The sequence below is a fragment of the Macaca thibetana genome, chromosome 1 (genome assembly GCF_024542745.1).
Source record: "Macaca thibetana thibetana isolate TM-01 chromosome 1, ASM2454274v1, whole genome shotgun sequence".
NCBI classification, from domain to species: Eukaryota; Metazoa; Chordata; class Mammalia; order Primates; family Cercopithecidae; genus Macaca; species Macaca thibetana.
Window position 1 is genome coordinate 139,061,946 of NC_065578.1, and position 16,275 is coordinate 139,078,220.

Below are 16,275 nucleotides of genomic sequence, written 5' to 3' on the forward strand. Positions count from 1 at the left end.
AGTTCTACATACTACCGTTAGCATTAGTGATTTGGGCACTGACTGCTTCTAGTGGATGTGTGGGATGGTCTTGCTTATATTAAGTTCAGAGTCTCATTATTCTCAGGTTTCTAGGATGTAGTATAGTGTAGTAGGAAGTTTATAAACTTCAGAGCTTATGGGTCAAATCCCACTTATGGCACTTACTTGCATACACTGTGGACACATTGCTTAGCACGAGTTCAACTTCCCCATGTAGAGTAAGACCTACTTTATAAGGTAGCTGTGAGGACCACTGTAACATCTGTAAAACACACAGTACAGTGCTCCAAAAGACAGTAGCTATTAATATGGTATGTTAGCAATAGAGCTCCATATTCTTTTGTGGATGAAATACAAAGAAAACAAGTAGCACTGGTAACAACACATTTATTTACGTACCCTGTTGTGTGACCGGGAGGTGTTTTTCACTTTCCAATAATTGATTCAGTTATAACAATTAAAATTCCAGAAGGTAAACTAGTAATTTATTGTTGCTCATAAGCATAGGTAAACAGACATGGTACCACAATAAAGGAATCTTAAACACTTCTAACCTTTTGGAATAGGTTTGAATATGGACCAATATACTTTGCCAATGGACCTAACAGATTGCCAATGTATTTCTAAAATGTCATAGTTCTCTTCAGACACAACAGAAGAAATCTGGATCTAATTTTTAAACCTCAGAAATTTAACCAAGATGATTAGGAAGATGCGAAAGGCCGGCAGTACTTAAGCCTGTCATATTTATCACCAATATAACTGTATTGCTATTAAAAGTAAAATCATGGTAGGGAGCAGCCAACTAATTGCTAGTCTCAGTTCATAGATTTAGTATTTTTTGAAAATAATTCACCTCAGATGGCAGGCTATACAAATTTAAAGTAGTCGTAACTTAACCTTTTGTGTACTAGTTAAAGCAATTCAGATAGATCCCAAGTCAAAGAACTGAATGGTGTTATCAAATTGGGTTTCATATCAGAAATCAGCCATTTCCAAACAACTGCATCATATAGGACGTTTTCTTTCAGACTGCCTTTTATTCCTGGCTTCAAATCTTACTCACAGTATATGTTTTTAGAGAGTTTGGTAAGTGTAACAAATGGGTACTCATTGGTAGAGCAGGATATAAGAATGTGCTGATCACCAAGTATGAGATTTACATTACATTAAATTAAAATTATATAATGTTGGAAATAGACAATATAGGGAGTTCCCAGATCCTAGAAATTATTATGGCTAAGGAAACAGAGAACTCAAGAAAGGAATCTACCTCCAAGAAACTAATTCAGTATAATAAAATAGAATTAAGTGCCCTGTCTTAGGAAAAATTTATTAAGAATAAGGAACAACTGGGACATCATACATCGTTTCTTTGGAGATTAAAGTGCAGGCTATGAAATGGCATATAAAATAATGCATAAAATAGTGCAATCTTAAGGTGCCATTATTTTTATTACACATAGCCTAGTTTTATGTCCATTTTCTCTCAAAAAATCCAGCTGTAGTGACACCTTTTAGCTTACTAATTTAGGCATTACTTACACTGTTTTACCCACCTTTGGGGCTACATAGAATATTTTAACATTTTTAACACGTAGAATAATTGCGCATACATCTTGAAACTACTAAATAGAGATTAAGGCAAGCCCCTGTAAAGTTCAGTACTCCAAAAAACGTGTTTTACAAAAAAATTGCTTCCCAAATCAGTGGCTTTGACTGGATGATACCCCAATAGTCTTTAAAACTAAGTATAATGACTCTCAATACATTTGCATTTGCTCCATTATTTTCAGGCTCTGTACAGGAGTTTGAAAAACAACAGGTTCTATAACCTCAGAATCTGTGAAAACCAGGTAAGCCAAGTGCATGTGGGAGATAAGCAGAGGATCCAGCTGGGGTGGGGATAAGGCCAGCCCTTTTCATTTCTTAGGCACGCCTTTTCACATTGTTATCCATGTGTGTAGCGCTGTACCATAATACATCCCTATGTGGAAATGACCCCTTAACATGGAGATGTCTCCTCTGAAAAACAGCCAAGGAAGATGATGGGAATACTTCAAGAAATGTTGCACTAAGACAACGCAATATTAACAACACACAGCATTTAAATACCTGACTTAAAATGCAGGGCAGAATGGTTCTCTCAGGAGGTTAATTTACAGTTTTTCTGTAACATATGTCAGTTTCACCTGATCAAAATAATCTGCAGTTTGTTGAACCTTAAATACCATTATGCTATCCATAAGTAAGCATAACGGCTAATAACTGTCCCAATAACTGGTAAAGGCAACATCCTAACATGTTTTAGCTAAATAGCCTAAGATTTAAGATTTGAACAACTGAACGAACTGTAGTGCTTTATTCTCCTACTGCATGGAACATTCATGCATTAACAAGTACAATGAATTAGCTTTATGAATAGGTAAGTGTATGCAATAGAAATTTGGATTTTGTAATAGAAAATTTACCTTCTAACAGTGTGACTACTTATTATGAAAGCCATATACACATGTTAACTAATGGAAGACTACACAGATGTTTAGGCTATCTAGATGTAGTTTAAAAAGAAATTCAGGAAACTTAATAGTTCATGAACGAACATTAAAGAAATAGTCTGGGGCTGTATCCCTTTGATGCATACGGATCACACTCTGTAAATCTGTAAACACATACTCTGATACGTAAAAAAAAGGTCTTCCTGTGACCAGAAAAGCAGACTAGTAGAGGCCCTGGGTATTCCACCAGGCCTCCTCTAAAGATACGATAATATGGCTAAATACTCTGATTATAAAAATGAGAAGTGCTGAGAAAATAAGTTCCAGACGGGGACTTTTATGGATGATCTTGGCTGACAAATGTTTTTTGGAAATTGTTTTATTTTAAAATTACCTTCCCAACAAACCATGAAACACTTGGATGTTACTTTATGGTTTTTCATTGAAAACATACTACATTGTAAATGGAATTTCAAAGTCAGACATAGAATTGATGAAGATCTAAGGACAATATTATGTAAGGACAATATTAAAAATGGATAGAAAAAGCTTCGTCTGGTGAGGTTAATTTAAAGGACGCACAGCCATGTCACGGTGGACGGATAAAAGGCGATAGCCTTGTGCTCTTATTCGACTAAGGCGTCTACCAAACCTTAGGGTTACACAGGCGCCAACCCCCGCCTGGAAAGGGACAGTTTTCTATATTACACCCAAATTTACTTTAAATAACTGAAGCCCAAGGCAACAGCTGTTTAAAAGAACTTAACAGTCAAACAGCTACATAATTTAGTAAATTAAAATACAACTAAGACAGTGATAATTGAATGTCTCAAAAATATACAACTGGGGAAAATAACCACTGTGCACAATTTGGAGGTTGTTAAAGTGACCACTTAGGAGGTTGAACAGTGCAAGACATGCTTTTCCAGTTACAAGCTCAAAACAGGAGTGCAAACAAAATTAAAGCTTTTGTTTAAAGTTGTAGGATAAGGAAAGCTTGAAACTAATATTAAAAAGCTTCCCTCAAGGTCATCCCCCAGAAATGAAATAATCAAAACGCTTTTTCATGGTACAATTTTCCTCAATGAACTTTGCTGCAATGGCAAAACTGCATCCCGCAAGTCGAGTCCCCTACTCACTCACCACATCTGATCAACTGAGCACATGGTGGTGAGCAAAGAGGAGTACTAACTCCCAGAGGTCCAATATTGATAGAAAGGGCCTTGGAATTTGGGGTTCTGCCTTAGCCAGTGTACCTGAACCCTACAGAGAACAGATAAAGCAATAGGCTTTAATAGTCTCTTGTTTCTATAAAACTGGAGGACAAATGGATGAAAAACTCCCCCTCTAGAGGCAAGCTGTTGCGGTGGAAGATGTTAAGCGCTTAAACTAAGACGCCGCTCTAAAAAGTGGAGAAGTATAGAGGTTCAAGATCAATACCAGTGCAAGAGCTTTTTAAGTGAGTTGATTAGGCAATGCATGCATCCATCCATGCAAATGTAGGACATGGCCCCCAAAGAGAATTGAAAACATGTATAACAGCTGGGTAAGTTTCTTGCCAGTAGTTTATAAAAATATATAGTCAATACTGTAGAGCCTCCTTCTACAGTCAATACTATGGAAGTCCATTTTAGTTACCCATTACTTCAATACCAAAAAGCATTAACTACTTTTCAGACATTCCAGACAAAGGTCACTTATAACAAAAAGATGACTTAAAAAAAAAAAAAAAAAAAAGAACCAAGATAGTGTCCATTTAAAAAGTAGGTCTTTTCTTTCAAGTGAACAGGACATTTTCTGTATTAAACTTAACTTCTGTTTAGTCTGTCAAGACTGGGTTTAAGATCCTTATGTATGTGCATATATGCAGAAAACAAATTAACTTACTTTCAACATTATCTGCACAGAAAAAAGTTAACTCCTCAAAACATGATAGAACAGGTCTGGTTAGTACAAATCTATTGCAAAGTAAAAAGATTCTGTGCATCAGTTCAATCAGGAGAAGCGGGAAAAGAATGTCCCAACCATAAGAGTTCAAGTTTAAGTTGTGTTCTGAAAGCCTAGAAGCTTAAGGGACACCGTGTTGCTCACAGTATCCTGATATGCGTAACTGCTTAAGCTACTAAGCTGCGTCTTCCTCTGGAACTAGAACCACATTCCAATTTACTTTCTATTCCGAAGACGTTTAGATTTCCTAAGAGAGTCTATGGCTTCTGTGGCCTTTTTTCGTTTCCGAGGAGACTCCTCATTCTGCCCAGACCCTGAGGAATTTCCTACAGCACTTTCCATTACTTCTCGTAGTTTGCGTTCTAGCTCTGCCAACCGTGCATTTTGTTCACCTATGATCTGGGTCTGCTCTAGCAGTTTCTGGTCCTGGTCTTGAAGCTGTTTTTGCTGTTCTTGCACTTTGGTGCGAAGCTCAGAAATTTCACGCCTGAGAACAGTCACGCCAGCACCATTTGTTTTAACCTGCTGCTGGAGTTTGGTAACCTCTTGTCTTGAAGGGTTTTGCTTGGAGAAGAGCTGCATTGTTGTTAGGGCTGCAGATGGTCCTGGAACTGTGGAGGAATAATTTAAAAGGGTCAGTCACTTAAAATGTTTCTCTACCAGTCTTACACTTATTTAAAAATGGAATACCCTTATTATGTCACTTCTGAGAATTTCTTCTTCTTTGCAATCCAGTTGGTCAATTGGGTTAATCATCATAATTTAACATATTATTTTAACTATAAATGAGTTTAAATTCTGATTCTCCTGCTCACGTGGCAGTATATAGACTGCCAGGAAATGAAGAAAGGCATTTAATGGCATAAACTTGAGTTTAAAATATTGTAAAATATTTTCAGAACCTAGTGACAAAATACAAGCAGTAAAATTAGAAAATAATAATTTTTTTTTTTTTGAGATGGAGTCTCGCTCTGTCGCCCAGGCTGGAGTGCAGTGGCACGATCTCGGCTCACTGCAAGCTCCTCCTCCCAGGTACACGCCCTTCTCCTGCCTCAGTCTCCCGAGTAGCTGGGACTACAGGCGCCCGCCACCACACCCGGCTAATTTCTTTTTGTATTTTTTGTAGAGATGGGGTTTCACCGTGTTAGCCAGGATGGTTTGGATCTCCTGACCTCGTGATCCACTCGCCTCAGCCTCCCAAAGTGCTGGGATTACAGATGCATTGAAGCACTGTGCCCGGCCAGAAAATAATTATTTTCTATCTAATTCACATAACAAACACACTTTCAAGTTAGAAGTACAGACCTACAGGTTGCACGTTTCTAATCCAGAAATCTGAAATCCAAAATCTGAAACTTCTTGAGCACCAACATGATGCTCAAGGAAATGGCTCATTGGAGCATTTTGGATTGTGGGTATGTGGATAAGAGACTGTGCAGCCAGTACATGTAATGCAAATATTCCAAACTCTGAAAAAAAGCTGAAATCTGAAACACTTCTGGTCCTAAGAAATTTGGATAAGGGATACTCAACCTGTATCGTGTTCTTAAGTTCACTCTGAACTTAAGTTATTTGCAAAGGCTTCAACTTTAGCCAAATGATAGGACTCCATTAAAGAGTGGGTTACATCATACATTATGATCACAAAGAATTCCTGGCATGGTGTAGGAGGGCCTTGGACCTACTCTTTCAGGAATAATTAGAATGTAACACAAGCATAAAAATAACTATTTTAAACAAAGAACCTACTTTCTTTTAACCTTATCTACTGAAGGTTTTCTAAAAGGACCAGATGGGTCCATTCATACCCTAAACACATCATGTTAATCTTCTCCTTGCGCATTTAAATAACTGTATTTCCTTTATGGATGCATTCTTCTTTCCCTCTCTGCTTATCCATATCCAACTTCTACTTATTCACCAAGGCTTAAATCAATCCTTACCTCCTGTGATGTTTCCATCAGACCAGCCAGCACTGATCTACCTTAAAATTGTTTCTCTGCTCTCATTTGACATTTAATTGGACATTGCATTACTTGTTTTGCCTATGATAATTTAACTTCAAGTCTGAGTATATCTTACCTTTTGAAATAGTAAGATCCTTGAGAGCAGACACCACGTATTACACTTCCTTTTAGTCTCCACAGGACACAGTACAGTGCTGTGCGCATAATAGGTACTCAATAAATAACAGATATATTAATGCTGAGATGTGTAGGCTTTATTACTCAATTACAGAGAGCCACTTGGTTGCCTCACTGAATACTACAGGGAGCTAACTAATCTGAACAAAATAAAAAGTTCTACTAAATTCTTTCCTAATTAAAGTACTTGCCAGAGTTGGGGATATTAAATAATTAAGTCTTTCAGTAGATAAAGGCACAAATCTCTAGGAGCCAATATACTTTTGCAAAAACAGTTATTTAGCACAGATGAAGTGATACTGTTCAAAATAGCCTTATGAACCCTGTCCTTCAAAGTAGCAGCCGGGCGTGGTGGCTCATGCCTGTAATCCCAGCACTTTAGGAGGCCAAGGCGGGCGGATCACGAGGTCAGGAGTTCCAGACCAACAACCTAAACAACATGGTGAAACCCCGTTTCTACTAAAAAATACAAAAATTAGCCGGGCGTGGTGGTGTGCACCTGTAATCCCAGCTACTCAGGAGGCTGAGGCAGGAGAATTGCTTGAACCTGGGAGGTGGAGGTTGCAGTGAGCAGAGATCACGCCATTGCACTCCAGCCTGGGTGACAGAGTGAGACTCCATCTCAAAATAAATAAATAAATAAATAAATAAATGAATAAAAAAAAATAAAGTAGCAGCCAGACACTTTGGGGGCTGAAATAATTCACCAAATATTTCCCTGAAGAGTTTTTGGCATTTTATCTGGTATATTTGTTTTTTAAAAAAATGAATATTAATTCATCAGCAACATAAAAAAAAGTCCTCAAATTACAATGGTTCAAGTTAATGATTTTTTTTTTTTTGAGACAGAGTCTCACTCTGTTGCCCAGGCTGGAGTGCAATGCCATGATCTTGGCTCACTACAACCTCCACCTCTTGGGTTCAAGCGATTCGCATGCCTCAGCCTCCCTAGTAGCTGGGACTACAGGCGTGCGCCACCACACCTGGCTAATTTTTTGGTATTTTTTTAGTAGAGACAGGGTTTTACCATGTTGGCCAGGTTGGTCTCGAACTCCTGACCTCAGGTGATCTGCCTGCCTTGGCCTCCCAAAGTGCTGGGATTACAGGTGTGAGCCACCATGCCCAGCCAACCTAATGATTTTTTGACTTTACGATGGTATGGAAGTGATAGACATTCAGTAGAAACTGTACCTCAGGTATCCACAGAACCATTCTGCTTTTCACTTTCAGTATAATAGAAAATGAATTCAGTAAATTACACAAGGATGCTTTATCATAAAATATGCTTTGCTAGATAATTTTGCCCAACTGTAAGCTAATGTAAGTGTTCTGAGCATGTTTAAGGTAGGTTAGGCTAAGTTATGATGTTTGGTAGGCTCGTGTATTAAGTGCATTTTTTGACTTACAATATTTTCTACTTATGACGGGTTTATCAGGATGTAATCCCATTGTAAATTAAGGAGTATCTGTACGTAACTTTTCACTTGTAATTCTATTACTTTTTTTTTTTTTTTTTTTTGAGACAGGGTCTCACACCTCAGCTTCCTGAGTAGCTGGGGCCACAGGCATGCGCCACTAACACCGGGCTATTTTTAAAATTATTTGTAGAGATGGGGGTTTCCCTATGTTTCCCGGGCTGGTCTTGAACTCCTGGGCTGAAGCAATCTTTCCGCCTCAGTCTCCCAAAGTGCTGGGACCACAGGCGTGGGCCACTGCGCCTGGTCCAGCAATCCTGTTTCTTTTTTTTTTTTTGAGATAAGAGTTCTGCTATTGTTGCCCAGGCTGGAGTGCAATGGCGTGAATCTGGCTCACTACAACCTCTGCCTCCCCGGTTCAAGTGATTCTTCTGCCTCAGCTTCCAGAGTAGCTGGGATTACAGGTGTGCGCCTCCATGCCCAGCAAATTTTTGTATTTTTAGTAGATACAGGGTGGTCTCGAACTACTGACCTCAGTCAGGTGATCCACCCACCTTGGCCTCTCAAAGTGCTGGGATTACAAGTGTGTCTCACCGTGCCTGGCCGGGCCCAGCTATTCTATTTCTAATATGTTTATTGTAAGTCAATATGGATATGTGCAAAGATTTAGTCACAAGACTGCTCAGATTGTTCTTGAGTAAGCACTGAAAAGCTAGAAACAAGAAATGTGCCTAACTAGTGGATCAGTTGTATAAGTTATGGTTGATAATCCAATCTCATTAAAAATGATGCTGCCAATAAACAACGACTAACACAGAGAAGTTCAAGACACTTGATTAAGTGGAAAAAAACCAGAAATAAGTTACAAAATTATGTACAAACATGATTATAAAGTAGAGGTACCTGGAGGAGAGCCCATGAGTCTTCCAGAAACATCTGATCCTGGTAATTTCCTCTTTAAAATTGGAACAATCTTTTCATCAAAGTACTCCATTGCCATAGAGGATATATCCCTTAATTCTTGAAGTACTTCATGAGCTCGCTGAGGGGCTCTGGTAGAATTGACGTATCTCAACACGCGATAAATCTCATCAATCACCTTAAAATAATGAATTCTCATTAGCATTTTAGATTTTTCTTTTTTAATAAAGAAAACAGCTAAACAGGCAGAGAAGTAACTGCTTGTTCTGCAATTCCAGTAAAGACCTGTAGGGTGATTTAAGTGATGTACTGGCCACTGAAGAATATTGCTATTTACAACACATGGCTTTTGGGCTTGTTACAGTACATTTTTTTTTAGATGGAGTTTCGCTCGTTGCCCAAGCTGGAGTGCAGTGGTGCAATCTCAGCTCATTGCAACCTCTGCCTCTGGGGTTCAAGCAATTCTCTGCCTCAGTCTCCTGAGTAGCTGGAATAACAGGTGCCTGCCATCACGTGTGGCTAATTTTTTGTATTTTTAGTAGAGATGGGTTTCATGTTGTCCAGGTTGGTCTCAAACTCCTGACCTCAGAATCCACCCGCCTTGGCCTCCCAAAGTGCAGGGATTAGAGGCGTGACCCACTGCACCCGGCCTGTTACAATACTTTATACTTGCTTTTATTAAACACCGTTTATGTATCAGGTACTGTGTTGGGGCTGAGGAATCAGGATGCATCAAATAAAGCTCCTAACCCTGAAGGAAATCACAGTGTAATTGGGGAGATATGTGTGTACATAAGTGATACAAACAGATATACAAATTTCTATAGACACTAGAGGACTAAACTAAGAAATTAAATCCTGTATGGGAGCTAGGGTAGGGTTGGAGATTGCCCAAACCTCTATTTTATTAATCCTCCAAACTTGAATCTGTTCCCCTAAGCTGCAGGGACTCAGTGTGATTTCTCCGCTCTTTTTAATACTGCCCCCATGTGCTCTATCCCTTTAAGTTTTGTTTCTCTGAGGCTTGTTATGGATTGGAATGCAGTCTTGTCACTTCTGTCATCACCAAAAGGTAGCAGAAGATCCTTTTTTGTTTTAATGATAATTGTAATGGAGAGAATACCTAACTCTCTTGCTGAAATGGTTAAGTGAACCTTCCTCAGGCATTTATGCGTGTAGCTTTCATCCCCGTGAATTTATAGGTTATCCTTAATTCTTCCCGTGGCTTCAGTATAGACCTAAAGATAAAATTCCTTTTTTTCTTTTTTTTTTTAAGATGAAGTCTCACTGTGTTGTCCAGGCTAGAGTGCAATGGCACGATCCTGGCTCACTGTCACCTCCAATTACAGGGTTCAAGTGATTTTCCTGTCTCAGCCTTCCAAGTAGCTAGGATTACAGGCATGCGCCACCACACCTGGCTAATTTTATATTTTTAGTAGAGATGGGGTTTCACCATGTTGGCCAGTCTGGTCTCAAACTCCTGACTTCAGGTGATCCACCCTCCTCGGCCTCCCAAAGTGCTGGGATTACAGGTGTGAGCCACCATGCCCGACCTAAAATTCCTATTTCTAAAGACCCCAATCTGGATGACATCTATGGGCCCTTACCTCACAAGAACTGAGGGTTAATCAACCAAACCATTCTGTCACCAAAATCTCAAACAACCTGGCATCCCACATATTCCTCCCACTGCATTTATCTGGCTTGTTCCCAACTCAGATCAATCTTATAATCCACCTTCCCTTCTCCTTTATTTAGGCTGCTGAGCACAGCCAGAGAAACAATCTTGCAGAATAGTATCAGGACAAATTCATAGCCCTTCACATTTTCTAGACTCTCAGCATAATATGATGATCGTTGTTAGTGGAGCATGATGTTTGCTTAATAAATGTCAGCAAAATCTAACCTTAGGATGTGTCCTTATCATAAGCCTGAGAAGACATCACAGAAGAGGTCAGGTTTGTGGGTCTGGAGAACTGAACAGGAAATGGCTTGGGCTGAGGTGGTGTCCATAGGCAGATGCAATGGGAGGTGAGATGTGCTGATTTTGAATTACATGGGACATGTAGGTGATATTTGCTAGCAGGTGGCTTGAGATACAGGTTGGGAGTTCAGAATTTTGGATGATGGCTGATTGCCAAGGGAGAAAATACATTTATTTCTGGCAATATTATATTATGAACTCACTTTAGAAGATAACACTTTTCCCCAATAAAAACTTACTGAACTACTATGTTAAGAACTATTACAGGCCGGGCGCGGTGGCTCAAGCCTGTAATCCCAGCACTTTGGGAGGCCGAGACGGGCGGATCACGAGGTCAGGAGATAGAGACCATCCCGGCTAACACGGTGAAACCCCGTCTCTACTAAAAAAAAAAAAAATACAAGAAACTAGCCGGGCGAGGTGGCGGGCGCCTGTAGTCCCAGCTACTCCGGAGGCCGAGGCAGGAGAATGGCATAAACCCGGGAGGCGGAGCTTGCAGTGAGCTGAGATCCGGCCACTGCACTCCAGCCCGGGTGACAGAGCAAGACTCCGTCTCAAAAAAAAAAGAAAAAAAAAATATCACATACATATATATATAAAAAAAGAAATGAAAAACAGAGTACTTTCCCTTGGACTTACAATTTAATTACGTAAGCCTATCATAACTTGTAAGATAAACATTATTCAAGTATTAATTGAGTTCTTACTACGTACTTGTCACTTTTCAAAGTACTGGAGTAAAAAACAGTAAATAAAGATGACAAGATTATCATTTCATTAAGCTAAAGTACACAAGAAAATAATTTAAAGGAGTGCCACATGGAAAAAAGAGGGTAATGTGATAGTTTCTACCAGGAAAGGCAGGAATAACATTAGACAGGTGGTTGGGAAAGGATTCTTTGCCATTTGTAAGGTAAGACTGAATGATGAGGAAGAACTGATCGATTGAAGATATGGGGAGAAAAGTGATTCAGGTAGAAATAGTAATGGCAGTGGCCCCAAGGTCAGTGTCAGCTTGGCTTGTTCAAGGAGTTCAAGGACTAGAAATAGACAAATTTTATACATACATGTATATATCCAAAGAGTAAATATTTGTGGAACCTAGCTGATCAAGCTTTAAAAGTTATGTAATATATACATAATTAAGAGAGAGTTAATAAAATTAAAAATACAAGCCAAAGCAGAAAACCAGCATTTAAAGGGTCCTTCATACTGACCGATATTTATATACAGTGCTAGGATATTAACTGACCCATAGTAGTTTTGTGTTTACCAAAGTTTTACATATGGGTTATATATAGGAAAAGCAGCACAGCACTCCATAATTTTTTGAGACAGAGTTTCGCTCTTGTTGCCCAGGCTGGAAATGACCCGTTATTGGCTCACTGTAACCTCCGCCTCCTGGGTTCAAGTGATTCTCCTGCCTCAGCCTCCCAAGTAGCTGGGATTACAGGTGCCCGCTACTGCACCCAGCTAATTTTTGTATTTTTAGTAGAGACGGGGTTTCACCATGTTGGCTAGGCTGGTCTCAAACTCCTGACCTCAGGTGATCTGCCTGCTTTGGCCTCCCAAAGGGCTGGGATTACAGGCGTAAGCCACTGCGCCTGGCCTTCCATAATTTTTAAATGTCCCCAAAGGCTAATATGTTGCATCTATAGATACAAACTGGACATCAGCCCTTTGAACTAAATCAAGTCCCCCACCGTTTTGCCCCAGGGCTTTTGTCCATTCAGATCCCGTTCCTGGAAAGCTGTCCCTGTGTATCTCCCTCACTTCAAATTCCTCAGTTATACACGAGGTCACAGTAACACTGTACTTTCTCAGAAGTCTTTTCTGAACCCTCCTCCAGTTTCAATCATGTTAACATCTTCATTCAACCCTTTATTCCCCTTCAGAATACACATTACAATTTGTAAGTACATCTTTTTGTTAATTTGTTTTCCCTAAAATGTAGTAACTCTACGACAGAAGCGATCATACCATGTTTCACTGTCAGATCCCCAGAGCCTAGCAGTGTCTAGCACATGGCAGATACTCAATAAACAAGGGATAAAGGTAGTTAAGCATATTAATTGTTTAATATTAATTGATACAACTAAACGAAACTGTTTAAGGGCAAATGACAGGATTAAATTCAACACAAGAATTTGTTTTTTGGCCAGGCATGGTGGCTCATACCTACGGAGCCAGCACTTTGGGAGGCCGAGGTGGGAAGACTGACCGGGGACAGGAGTTTGAGACCAGCCTGGGCAACACTGCGAGTTGTCTCTACAAAAAATTAAAAAATTAGGTGTGCACAGTGGCACATGCCTATAGTCCCATGAGCTGTGATTACCCCAGGTGATGGGGCTAGACTATCTCAAAAAAAAAAAAAAAAATTACATGGTTTTTCAGAAGTCAGATGATTATGTTTTGAACACAAAGGTCATAGTAAACAAGATTTCTATTGAGAGGGACTTGTAAAAATACATAATACTTAAAATGGTACTTATATGTTTAATAAAATACGCACGGCCTTATTAATACACCTCTAGATATTTTACGTATATAAATACTGGTAGACAAAAGAATATAGTGTACTTGAGCCAGAATAGGACTGTTGTAATGGTATAGGCATGAATAAGACACAGATCCTATCCAGTGAAAGATGACTCTATGAAAGACCCATAAACAGCAAAGCAAAACTCAGACTGTAGTAAGTTCAATGTATAAGCAAAGTGCTGTGTGAAAACAGAGTAGAGATTAAGATCTGCTTGAGAGAACTGGGTAGGTCTAATGAAGGACATGGTAATGAGGAATAAGTAAAATTTCAACAGGTAAAGGAAGTCAGAGCAGGAGGAAGGTACACCTGGCTAAACAAAGCGTGGAGTGGAGCATAGGGATGATGTGGATGGCTAGGTGATAGGATAGCAATTCAACAATTTTTTTTTTTTTGACTCGCTCTGTCACCCAGGCTGGAGTGCAATGGCGTGATCTTGGCTCACTGCAAGCTCTGCCTCCCAGGTTCATGCCACTCTCCTGCTTCAGCCTCCTGAGTAGCTGGGACTACAGGCGCCCACCACCATGCCCAGCTAATTTTTTGTATTTTTTTTTAATAGAGACGGGGTTTCACCGTGTTAGCCAGGATAGTCTGGATCTCCTGACCTCGTGATCTGCCAGCCTTGGCCTCCCAAAGTGCTGGGATTACAGGTGTGAGCCACTGCACCCAGCAGTAAGTAATTCAACACTTATACAGTGGTCATGCAGTACTATCGTGTACCAAGCACTTATTCTAAGATGTTTCTTAAAAACATATATTATACAATTAGTCCTTTTCCATGATCCTTATTCTTCAGAATAACTTTCATATCAAAATATCCTTCAGGGATTGCTGATAGTAAATTATTAGGTTGGTTCCAAAGTAACTGTGGTTTTGCCATTAAAAGTAATGTGAAAATATGTCTATAATTTGTGAAATATTATCTTTACTGTAGTCTTCTAAATATAGTATAAAAGCAAGTTAACTCTTTCCATTTGCCCCAGTCTTCCATTAAAAAAGAACATTTAACAATCTTACTGTATAGAGATTATTTTAGTGAAATGGGATAATCTGTGTTTTCAATAAAATTTAAAATAGTTTCTTTATCCAAAAGCTTTAAGCAGAGGATAAGGTGAAGGAAAAAAATAAGGGAAGGAAGGCATGTGTGAGGACCATACTGCTTCTACCATTCAGAGTTTTAAGTGGCTGCCATGGCTTTAGAGCTATATATTAAGAAAGCATGGTATTTAACAAATTTTCAAAACAGTTCATTTTCTGAGTAGATTTAATCTTTTTTTTTTTTTGCAAATTACATTAACAAGAATGTAATGGTATGAGTCTTGAGGTCTAGTGGAAAGACCACAGGCCTTAGGAAGGTCACTTAAAACTCTTAATGGTTGTTTCTATACCTTTCAAATGATATACTACATGTTGAACCTTACCCAGGCTGTAGGAAATAAAATAGTCAGTCCCTCCACATCCTCGGGCGTTTGCGTCCAGGACCCATATTGCCAAAATGTGTGTGTGCTCAAGTCCATTATATAAAATGGCATAGTATATGCATATAACCTAGATCACTTCTAGATTACCTACACTACCTAATACCATGTCAAAGCTTTGTAAATAGTTGTTACATTGTATTATTTTAAAATTCATATTTTAAAAATAGCTGTGGTTTTAAAAATTGTTTTTCTTTTTTTTTTTTTTTTTGAGACAGAGTCTCGCTGTCACCCAGGCTGGAGTGTAGTGGCGTGATCTCGGCTCACTGCAACTTCTGCCTCCTGGGTTCAGGCAATTCTTCTGCCTCAGTCTCCTGAGTAGGCTGGGACTACAGATGCTCGCCACCATGCCCAGGTAATTTTTGTAATTTTAGTAGAGACGGGATTTCACCATATTGGTCAGGCTGGTCTTGAACTCTTGACCCCGTGATCCGCCTGTCTCAGCCTCCCAAAGTGCTGGGATTACATGCGTGAGCCACTGCGCCTGGCAATTGTTTTTCTTCTCTAAATATTTTCTCTTCTTTGAGATGGAGTCTTACTAATTATTTTCTATCCATGGTTGGTTGAATCCATGAATGTGGAACCCACGAATACACAGCTTGACTGAAAGTTGTAAAAAATATTTTTGGCCAGGCACGGTGGCTCATGCCTGTAATCCCAGCACTTTGGGAGGCCGAGAAGGGTGGATCATGAGGTCATGAGTTCGAGACCAGCCTGGCCAATGTGGTGAAACCGTCTCTACTAAAAATACAAAAATTAGCTGTGCATGGTGGCATGTGCCTGTAGTTCCAGCTACTCGGGAGGCTGAGGCAGAAGAAGGGCCTGAACCCAGGAGGCAGAGGTTGCAGTGAGCCCAGATCATGCCACTGCACTTCAGCCTAGGCGACATAGCAAGACTCAGTTTCCAAAAAAAAAAAAAAAAATTTTTTTTTAGTTTTATAAAAGTACAGTACAGGCTGTGGCTGGTGGTTCATGCCTGTAATCTCAGCACTTTGAGAGGCCAAGGGAGGCAGGAGTTCAAGAGCAACATAGCTAGAAACAGTCTCTACAAAAATTAAAAAGTACACCATCACATTTCTAACACACAGTAGAAGTACCATGCTTATGTCTAAAGTGGTACAATAACAAGTTATATACTATGAATATCATTTAGGCCTTTAGACTAATGTGGGTGAGAAGTAATCTTTTCTAATCTACTGTTTAGCAAACAAAGCTCCTGCTAAAATACTGAACCTCATAAATTCTCATTTTCTTCCAATTTTCAATTTTTGTCTTTTTGTTGTACTCGAGATTTCCTTAATTTTCCCTTCTACCCCTTTTATTTTTTT

The 16,275-nt window shown here is 39.4% G+C and overlaps 3 protein-coding genes across 3 annotated transcripts in view; all 3 read right to left on the reverse strand.

The window, feature by feature from the left end:
• The window catches only part of CNIH4 (cornichon family AMPA receptor auxiliary protein 4), a 728,363-nt gene that overhangs the window by 220,375 nt on the left and 491,713 nt on the right, over positions 1 to 16,275 (reverse strand). The gene's annotated exons all lie outside the window — the stretch shown is intronic.
• Positions 1 to 16,275, reverse strand: part of DEGS1 (delta 4-desaturase, sphingolipid 1) — a 347,277-nt gene that overhangs the window by 26,089 nt on the left and 304,913 nt on the right. The gene's annotated exons all lie outside the window — the stretch shown is intronic.
• FBXO28 (F-box protein 28) overlaps positions 393 to 16,275 on the reverse strand; it is a 43,568-nt gene continuing 27,685 nt past the window's right edge. The window contains exons 4-5 of the mRNA XM_050760757.1: positions 8,929 to 9,124; positions 393 to 5,077 (exon numbers count right to left, since the gene is read on the reverse strand). Coding sequence (XP_050616714.1) covers positions 4,683 to 5,077; positions 8,929 to 9,124 — 591 coding nt within the window. The 3' untranslated portion in view covers positions 393 to 4,682. The remainder of the gene's footprint in view (positions 5,078 to 8,928; positions 9,125 to 16,275) is intronic.